Genomic DNA, 10397 nt, shown 5'->3' with positions numbered 1-10397 from the left:
GTCTCTGATGTCTGTGATGTAGAGGAACCCACACTTCTGCCTCACTGCTGTCCTTGGTCATATCTGAGATCTCTCACCAGGGAGAAACCAAACAGCCAGACGACATCGCTGTAAGCTGAGGCCGAAATGGGCTAAGAAAACTTGCAGAATGGAGTTCAGACACCCTACCCTGACAGCCTCAAGCCATCTGGTGATGTCAACCAATTCGGAAAGAAAATCTCCGGCAGCGCCAGCCACCCAAATGTGAAGATAAGCCTGCACGGGAGAGTGCAGTGGGTTTCTGGGAAATTCCTGGAACCGTGCAGCCTCTTCTAGTGGCTCACGTGCATTTTTCTAAGATGGCTTCTGACAACACCACAGGCGGCTGCTCCTGTGAGGTGCCAGCCTAAGCCACTGCCTGTCCTCTGGTGTGGCTGTTATCTGATGCTGTGTATCTGAGTGGGAAGCCGCCGCCTCCTCCCTGGCATTCACAGATGTGTCTTCACGCTGTGTACGCTATTTCCGGGGTTGAAGATAGATTACTCTTCTCTGATTCATTCAAGTTTATTTTATTTTAAAAAGGAGAAGACCTCCTTCAGATGGCTAAATTCCCCAGAATTGTCGAGGCCTTGCTCTTGTTCTGCTGAGGGTCTCTCTTACCCCAGCCCTACTCTGAGCTGGGAGTGCCTTGGGCTGTCTGTCTTTGCAGCTCTGAGAGTGCACCAGATGGACCTTTGAGGGATGAAGCTGCCTCTGATCACAAACCCAGTTTAGCTAGCACACTCCTACAGCTTCAGCTGGAGGCTGCCTGGATGAGAAGGGCCGGACTTCTACAGAGTTCAGGCTCCAGGAAGTCAACTCATCACCTGCCAGGCGTGCCTCTCACCACCACCTTGTCTCCACCCGTGTGGGACACAGCCTGGGGGTTTGCTGTGCAGGAAAATGCAGCCATACAAATGACTGGTTTATGTCCTATAGGTCTCACGACAGAGAGGTAACTAATTGTCATTATTGTCTTATTGTCTAGGTCAGATAGTGCGTCCTGCTGCCTGAGCACCTGCCGGCCTAATTGCCTGATAGACTAATTGCCTGGGTTCGAACCTCCATGTGACAGTGAGTGATCTGGAACCCAGGGCTACCAGGGGCATGAGCCTCGGGACAGAGGACTGCACCCGGAACACAGGGCGGGAAACAGAGACTGGGCCTGTGAGACAGCTCAGCTGGGAAAGGCACTTGCTGTCAGCCCAGATGTCAGGCACCTGTGCGGTAGAAGAGAGCTGACTCCTGAGAGCGCTGCCCTCTGACCTCCACGTGTGCGTTGTAGCGTGTGCATGCCTAACCCCCCCCACAAATAAAAAATACATATTAAATAAAGGGAAAAGAACAGAGGAAAGGAGAGGCAGCACACTCCCAGAGATGGGAGAGGGCCAGTGAACTGAGGAAAAGCCGCAGCCAAGACGCTCACGACCCTTCCTGGGTCATGCTTTCTCCACACATTCACGTATCACACTGTCTGCGCATGCTCTGTTTGCGTGCACGCAGCGTGCATGTGGCATGCAGCCAGGGAGCCCCACTCTTCTGTTATCAACTGGCTCCTTTCACATGCTCGGCTGCATTCTGTTTTCTCCGCTCCCTCTTTCCTGCCGCACCTGCTGCTGTGGCTCTGGGCTGCCACCTGAGCTGTCTGTAAGGGTGAAATAAAAACACGTTTAATCCCAGCAGCACGCAGCCAGCTTTTAGGAAGCATTCAGCAGCCTTCTTGTTACCTAATCAACCCCTAGGCGGGTCCTGTATCCCCCAACGTGACTTCTGAAACTCATCGTCTTGGAAAAAGTTTTCCGCTTTGTCCTCTGAGCTCCTAAAAGTTTTCCGCTTTGTCCTCTGAGCTCCTGGCTGCAGATGCACACCTGTAGATTTTAGCGTGCACACTACGTGTAAAGATGATGCGTGCATTTGTGTTTCTACACACAGAGCCACTGCAGATCCGGCCTGTGATGCTACAGGCTGGGGGCTGAGGCCTCAGGCGTCACCCTGTTCTAAGGCTGCCCCGTCATGAGGAAGAGCAAGACCTTTCCAGCAGTACTTAAATTATTGACAGAGCCATGATCTCCTTGCTGTACGCTCAGCGAGCCTTCGTGTGGAGACTTTACACACTCAGCATCCGGAAGGAGCATCAGGAGCGGAGGGAGCAGCTGGGCTCACAGCACCGTCCTCACCGTGAAGCTGCATTTTGGGATGGCTGTCCCTCACAGAGGCTCCTCCCCCCGTGCCGTCCTGCATCCCCGTGGCTGATCAGAGCCGGGGTGGCCAGAAGCAGGAATTCCCAGAAGAGCAGCGGTGACACGGATGCTGGGGCCTGTGGCTCCCTCGCTGCTCAGGCCGAGCACCAGCCCCATCCTGCTCCCCGACCTGTGAACTTCGTGGTTTCTCAGCACAACTCTGTGACTCTGTGCCCTTAATGTGAGTTATCCTGGTTGTGGTGGTTGCAGTTGAGAACCCTCACAGACACAGTCCCGGGGGGGGGGGCGGGCGGGGAGCATGGCGACACTGGCTGTCAGGGTGCGACAGCACGGAGACTGGATGCGTTACCAGCATCTCAAGATGAACAGGAGTGCCCCTCCGCTTCCCAGTCCACTTCTCGGCTCCTGGACCCAAGAATCCAGGCCGCCACGTTGGAGGCTGAGTTCCGGATCGTACAGATGACCCTTCCGGGCACCGTGCTTCCCTGGGCTGTAATGGAGACGGCAGAAGGCCATCATATGCCAGCCAAGGCCAGGGACTTAGCAGAATGTCATATGACAGACCATGCATAGCATCATTTTTTTTTTTTAAGATTTTATTTATATTACATATATGAGTGCTCTGTCTGCATGTACACCTGCGGGCCAGAAGAGGGCACCAGCTCTCATTATAGATGGTTGTGAGCCACCATGTGGGTGCTGGGAATTGAACTCAGGACCTCTGGAAGAGCAGCCAGTGCTCTTAGGCCCTGAGCCATCGTCCCAGCCCCAAGAGACCAGATTTTATTAAGCACACAGCTCTGCCCTTCTGCGGTGGAAGTGGTTTGAGGTCAGCAGGCAGCCACCAGGAAGCTGGCCGACCACCAGGGGGTAGTGCTGTGTGGGAGGCTGTGTTGTTTTTGGCTGGGCGGGCTTTGGTGACTAGAGATCTACCCCACTGAGCCCACCTCTATCCCACAGCCGCCATGCCACCCATTCGCGAACCCACGGGGTAACAACAGGGTGACTGGAGAGAGAGGCTGGCTGCTGTCCTCAGAGCGTGCCATCCATCTGCTTGGTCACTGAAGTCCTCTCTGAGGTCACCTCCCGGCAAGCACTTGCAGGACGCCTTTACACGGGAGTGCATATGTGAGCATGTGTGCGCACAGGTGCTCACGAACAAAGTGGCAACTGAGTTTTAAAGATCTGATTCTGGTAATATGGTAAGTTTTAATAATATTTATTTTCATTCTGTGCCTGTGTGTGTCTGTGTGCCTGTGTGTGTGTGGGGTGACAGTGATGGCCGGAGAGGCTTTCTGATCCGAGCTGGAGGTACACACGGTTGTGAGCTGCTCGGTGTGGATGCTGGGAAGGGGAACGCTGGTCCTCTGCAATAACAGCATGTGTTCTCAACTGCTGGGCCGCCTTTCCAGCCCCTCATTTAAGACAGTTTTTATTATATCCTGCCTGTACTTGGGTGTGGGTCGGGCATGCCTGAGAGTGTTCTATGGCAGGATGGCCATAGAACCATGTTTACTGGGAGTAGCTGCCGGGGAGGAAAGCGTTAAGTTGGCTCCAGATCACAGCCCGCGGTAGAGGGCGGGCAGCCAGGGCCCAAGGCAAGCCTGCTTGCTATTCCACGAAGCATTAACTCCAACCAAGAGCTGCCAAGGAGGTACAGCAGGAACCGCGGAGGGAGCGTGCCAGCTGGCTGGTGGATGGATGGGCTCCGGTACCTTTCCGGCAACCTCAAGGCCTGGGTGATGGTGCCGCCCACAGTGGGCTGGGCCTTCCTACACCGGTTCTCACAGACCTGTTTCAGGCCGGTCTGATCTAGGTAGCCATAGCGAGGCTCTCTTCACACATGGTTCTAGGCCGCAGCATGGACAGCTAGGACACTGGCAGTGCCTTTTCAACCCTGTTGACCGCTGCGCTAAGTCCACTGCTCATGTCTTCAGCAGCCTCAGTCCCACCCATCTGTGCTTCCCCACAGGCCCCTGCTGACCGGCCATGTACCCTGTCCCTCCTCTCTAGGGCCCTCTTCTAGCTGTCACAGGTTCCTCCTCTCCTGCAGAAATTCCCCTGCTGCTCCTGCTCCGCCCACAGCCAGGCCTCCAGGCCTCTGGCTGACTTCAGTTTGTGGCTTTGTTTTAGCCTCGGGGTCCAGAGGCGAGGTTATGAAGGGCCTGGCCCCTGACTGGCACGTCCTGTACCCGCTGTCCCGTAGCAGGTGCTTCGCGAAGGGGCCAAAGGGAAGGGAGGAGGGAGGTGGGCCAGCTGCGGGGCTTGGCACAGGTCGCTGGCTCTGCGCTGCCAGCGCTGTCCAAGTCACAAGTCAGGTTTGAGCAGCTGCTCCCCCGTCCCCCAACCCGTCATCTGCCGCTTTCCCTCCCTCTTTGCCGGACTTGGCGGGAAGGAGTTCCCCTCTCTTCTCCATCCTCCCTTCCCCAGGCTCCGGCAAGCGCCTGCCCCATCGCACTTCCCCTCTTGGTTTCGCCCAAGCGAAAAGCAAAACTTTCTGAGCCCTGCGGTCTGGGAGCCGCGAGGGGCGGCGCGCGCGTGCAGGGGGCCGGGGCTGGAGAGGAAGCACGTCCTGGCCCGGAGGAAGGAGCCTCCGCTCGGCTCGGGCCCCTCGCCCGTTTCCCACCGCCTCCCGCGGCAGCCGGCGGCACGATGCCGGGCGGCGGGGCCCGGGGCGCTCCCACCCACGGCCGCGGCGCAGGTAGGGCCCGGGGTCTCAGCGGGGCGGCCGCGGCCGGCCCAGGTCCGGGCGTGGCTCGGTGCGCTGGCGCAGGGGAGGGAAACCGAGGCAGGGGCGGGCGTGCGGGCGGGGGCGTCTCCAGCACGCCCCTGCTCTGGGCCCGCGGGTGTCTGGTGGCCCCGTGGGCGTGCGCTGCGCCCGCGTGCGGGTCGGTCCCGGGACTCCCTGCAGCTAGCCTCTGGTGGACGTCGCCCATCCTGGGGCACGCAGGGCGAGGTTGGGAGAGGAGTGGGGTACAGAGCAGGCCCATCTGCGGGGCTGCTTGCTGCTCGCTGCTCGCCGCCCACTCCCGACCGTGGACTGTGACGCGCAGGGCCGCGCAGGCCGAGGGCAGCCACTCCATTTCCCCTACGAGCTTGGGCCACCTGCCAACCCGCGGTGGTGACGCGAGTTAAGTGGGTGGCAACAAGACCTCAGCCACTCGCTGTCAGAAAACTGGCATGATGGCCCACGCCTCTAAAACCAGCGCTTGAGAGACAGAGACAGGAGGACTGCAGACAGTTGCTAGCACAGCCTGGGCCACTAATGAGACTGTCTCAAAAACTAAAATCAAAACTGAAAAACAACAACAACAACAAAAACAAAAACAAAAAACAAACAAACCCAAAACAACCCCAAACAAAAAACAAGCTTGGAACTTTGCAGTGCTGAGGGAGAGAAGGATTTAGCGCTTCTTTAAGACGCTAGAGCCTGAGTTTACTCCTCTGTGAAAGGGATGCTAACCGCCAGCCTCCCTCTCTCCTTAACTGGGTTCTACGAAAATGCAGGATTGGTGTGTGTGTGGGGGCGTGGGTTCGAGTCTCCTACACCCCCGTCCTAGATTGGGCATGCCTCAGTTTTCCGATATGTAAAATGGAGTTGATTTCCCTCCCTGATCAGCAGGGCTCGTAAGGGGCTTAATGTGGTTGGGGAACATGAAGCCCTGGACCCAATATCTGAGACACAGCAAATCTCAAAAATCTCTTAGTTGCCTAGGCTAGCCTTAAACTCACTGCATACCCCAGGCTGGCCTCCAACTTTCTGTCCTCGGACCCCCAAGCAGTGGGATTGCAGGTGTGCTCCACTCCACAGGGGCCCTTAATTGTTATTTTAGTTATTATTATTTAATTAGTTCATGGAGTCCTCCCTAAACCCGTGTGGGGCTGATGTTACAATTCTCATCGCCCCTTGGCCACACCAAGGCCCGTAGCCATCTGTGTAGTCACCTGCCTGCTTCCCCCACTGTTAAACAAGGGTGGAGGCTTCGAAGCCAGGTGCAGGGGTCTCCAATAAACGGAAGGCGCCAGGAGGAGCCGAGGCTGAAAGGAGGCCTATGTCAGATCAAAGGCAATACAGTATCATGTCTTTATTTCTGTCTTTTATATCTATCTTTATCATCTGTCTATCTCTGTGTCATCTGTCATCTATCATCGATCTATCTATCCATCCATCTATCTATCTCTCATCTAGGTCTCTAAACACGTTAAGGCAAGCAGGCAGACACTTTAGTACTAGAGATAGGATTATACCTCTAGTCTGCATTTTTCATTAATTATGGACCCCCCAAAAAAGAGTAAATCACAGAAAGAACTTTGTTTTTTCCTCAACATAATATTTTTATTGATTATTTGGAAATTTTATACAATGCACCGTCACCCTTGCTTCCCATCCTTCCCAGGTCCACCCTCCCACCCTTGTGCCCAAACAAATAAACAAACACACCTAGCCCAATGGTTTTGCTTCTCTACTCACTGGAGCATGGTCAGACTCCCGGTGGCCAGCCCCTTAAAGAAAACTGGGTCCCTGCACCCCCACAGAAAACTTTGTAAACATTTCAATTTCATCTTTACTTTTATAAGGTTTTATTTTGTGATATTTTCTTGCAGAACAATGAATATGAAAAATTATCAAGTAAAAAAGGTATTAAACTTTGAAAGAATGCATCATGAGATCTTCGTCCAAATCCCACTTAGGGTCTAGTGATTACTTTCTTTAACATTTGAACTTGCTGGGGACGGGAGGATGCCTGTGAGGTGGAGATTTTCGGGCAGTTACTGTGCAGGGCTGAGCCCTAGAGCATGGCTGCAGAGACCACAGTGCTACCCAAGATTCGGGGAGGGGTTTCAGAGAGGAGAGCCAAGGCTGGGGCTCTGTTACAAAATTAATTCCTCCTAACTCTGTTTCTGAAACGAAGTCTCTCCTGTTGATTTCTGTTGTTTTCAAAAGCAACATGCGCTCATTGGAGGAGGAGCAGAAAGCCTCTCAGTAGTACAACCCACCTTCCATTAAACCCTGGACTGTCAGCACAGCCTGAGGCCTCTACCCCTGCACTCTGCTTCTGTGCTGTGCACAGCGATTCACAAGTATTTAAAGATGATGGACACTGCCGCCGTTTTCAGTAAATGATGGAAGTGATACTTGCTCTTTGCTCAAACATGAAGATGTTTAAGTAGGAAAAAGCCAGTGTCCTGCACTCAATAAGACATCTTCATTAAAAACAATTTTGGTTAAAGTTTTTGCTGTGTGTATGCCTGTATGTGAGCACATGTCCAAGAAGGCACCAGGTCCCACAGAGCTGGAGTTGTAGGGTGATATTAGGGTGCTGGGAACTGAACTCGGGTCCTCTGGAAGAGCGGCACATTCTAACTGCTGAGCCACCTTTCCTGCCCCTAAAAACAAGGTGGTCATTTTGACTGAAGAATCGTTAGGGATTCAGTTGTAGATGGCAGGATTTATTTGTGGGTTCAACTTGATATTAGACCCTTGGAACAAAGAGATAACAGTAACGCTGACGTTGGAAGGTCTAAAGATTGGCCATGTGACTGTGTGAGTGAGAACAGATGATGTTCTAGGTTAGGGCACCAGACAAGAATTAGGTTCTTTCTTTTATAAGAACGACGATATCGATGTCACCCGCTCTGTTCTCATGCCACCCTGGCTCAGCCCATGCCACCCATATGCCTTGGGCAGCCACTCTGGGCTGGGAACAGTCCTCTCCTGGCATGGCTGGGCCACCTTTGGAGGTCATTTGTCCTTTTGCACCCTTTAGTAAGGATGGCTTTCATCTCGGGGGAGTCAGCCCTGCAGTCATTGGCTTGACTCCAGTGGCCCTGTGGGAATGGCTCCTGGAATGGCTTCGGGACAGTCCCTCTGCTTCGTTTTTAAAGTCCGGAGTCAGAGCCAGCCAGCTGCAGTTTTGCAGCCCGCTCTCCCCAGACACACTAAGCAGAGGAGGGAGGGAGCCGGGTGCCAACAAGTGAGAGACTAGTGTTTGGGAGGTGGTCAGGGGCTCACAGGAGTCTCTCTCCCTTTCTGCCTTCTCCGTGGGGGACTTGCCTTTTGTCACAGCTCAGGAAGTGGGGCTTCCTCCGGCCTGCAGGATCCCTGCTCACTGAGAGCAGGAAACAGAAGGCCGGGCCACTGCTGGGCAGAGTGTTAAGCTACCAAGTCAGGAGGTAGCTCACTCGGTAAAGTGATTGCTGTGTTTGTGAAAGGCCCTTTGTTGATTCCTTAGAAGGTGCGTTGACAGAAAAAAAAATAAGAAGCCAGGTGTGGAAGTGCATCCTTGCAACCCTCACACTGGTGACTCAGGGACGAGAGGATCCCTGGTGCTTGCTGCTCAGCTGAGCCAGTGGCTCCAAGTTCACCAAGAGGCCCTGGCTCAGAAAAGAGGTGGAGTGTGACTGTCACCTGGTGTCAACGGCTTGCCCCTGCACACACGCACGAACATTTGCACACACACTCGTGTATGCGTGTGCATGCACACATATGCAAACTCCATGAATTAGGTCAAGCTTCTTGTGTTCAGTGGTAGGTAAGACTCTGATGTCCCCATTCAACAAGTACAGCTACTGATAAAAGTGTGTGTGTCTGTGTGTGTGACTGTGAGTGTGTGACTGTGTGTGTCAACATCTTTCTATGTAAATCAAATCAATTTCTCTTGAACTCAAGATCTTCCCGACTTAGGTACCTGAGTGATGACAGTGTACTGAGTGAGCACAGCTGTGCCCCCCTGTGCCGTGCATTAGGAACTGTGCATCTAGATATCTGATTAGGGGAAGACCCAACATCCACACTGCATATATTAAATGCACTAGTGATTAACTCCAAGTCACTAATAACACATCAATATTGCACTAAGGAAAGAAATAAAAGCACCTCCCTTTGGAGTCATTTAGACAAGAGTGAGTCCAGATTTAAATTCTTTTTTTTAAAGATTTATTTATTATTCATACAGCACTCTGATTGCATGTGTGCCTGCAGCCAGAAGAGGGCACCGGATTTCACTATAGATGGTTGTGAGCCACCATGTGGCTGCTGGTTCAGGTCCTCTGGAAGAGCAGCCAGTGCTCTTAACAGCTGAGTCATCTCTCCAGATTTAAGTTCTTCACTTCATGTTTCCTGTCTCTTCGTCCTCTGTTTTATGAGTCTGAACTTCAGTCGGCCTGGAAGCTGCCTGTGGATCTGCTGTCTCTGTCTTTCCTCCCTTTGTCTGTCTGTCCCTAGCAAAGGACGTCACTTTGTCTTTATTGAAAGCAGGGAAAGCATCACATGGGGAGGAACATGATACTCTACAGAAATCTTAAACAGTTTTTTTTCCCCACAAGGATTAACTCATTGGCTCCACCCAGTCCCAGCTGACTTAGTCTGCAAGCGCCACCATTTGTCAATCAGCACGCAGAAACGTGCATTTTAGAATCTTGCTTTCCACCTCTGTACTTGCTGCTTCCAGCAAATGGCGCACTTGCGTTATCTGGGTCCTGGGCATGGAAGAGTGTGAAACTTAAGGTTTCGGCTGTGCACGAGCATGGGCTGGAAGAGCTGATTCCATGGGAAACCCGAGGCAAGTGCATTGACTGTTACGTGGCTCTCTAAAGAGCAGATTACCCTGTGCACAGTGGTGGCAGTCTGTTCTCGGTGACCCGAAGGTGTGCCCTAACTTCAGCTGCGGGTCCATCAAAGATCCGCCTGCCTCTGCCTCCCGGATGCTGGCATTGAGGGTGTGCCCACCACCATCCACTAGACGCTCTGTAGACCTGGCTGGCCTTGAACTCACAGAGATCCGCCTGCCTCTGCCTGCCAAGTGCTGGGATCACAGGCGTGCACAGGCATGTGCCGCGCCACTGCTGTTGTAGAGTTCATGCCGGGGATTAGACGTCAGGTTTGTTTTTTTTTGTGCTCTTATCTGCTGAACCACTTCACCCCCTCACCTCACATCACTCTGACATCGTGACGTTATCATCTACAAAGGCTGGAGAGAAACAGACCTGTGTGTTTTGTTGTTTGTTGTTTTGTTTTGTTTTCCCCAGAATCACTTCTCCTGCATTCATGGCCATTTCAGGGTGCATATTTGGATCAAACAGTCATTTCAATGAAAAAAAAAATGAACACAGTCTGCCGTTTTAACCTAATAGTCACATTTTCTGGATGTTACAATTTGGGATAATTTAAGCACGTTC

General features: G+C 53.0%; 1 protein-coding gene across 2 annotated transcripts in view; it reads left to right on the top strand.

Moving 5' to 3' along the window:
* Nucleotides 1-4694: 4694 nt before the first annotated feature.
* Disc1 (DISC1 scaffold protein) overlaps nt 4695-10397 on the top strand; it is a 177327-nt gene continuing 171624 nt past the window's right edge. Inside the window, exon 1 of one of the 2 annotated variants that reach the window (XM_060391795.1) lies at nt 4695-4920. In XM_060391795.1, the coding sequence (XP_060247778.1) occupies nt 4872-4920 (49 nt within the window). In that variant the 5' untranslated portion in view covers nt 4695-4871. The remainder of the gene's footprint in view (nt 4921-10397) is intronic. The other variant, XM_060391796.1, reaches the window with a different exon arrangement.

The sequence above is a fragment of the Meriones unguiculatus genome, chromosome 10 (genome assembly GCF_030254825.1).
Source record: "Meriones unguiculatus strain TT.TT164.6M chromosome 10, Bangor_MerUng_6.1, whole genome shotgun sequence".
Classification (NCBI taxonomy): domain Eukaryota; kingdom Metazoa; phylum Chordata; class Mammalia; order Rodentia; family Muridae; genus Meriones; species Meriones unguiculatus.
Note: the sequence above shows the minus strand (reverse complement) of the source record. Positions and strands in the feature narration are given on the sequence as shown.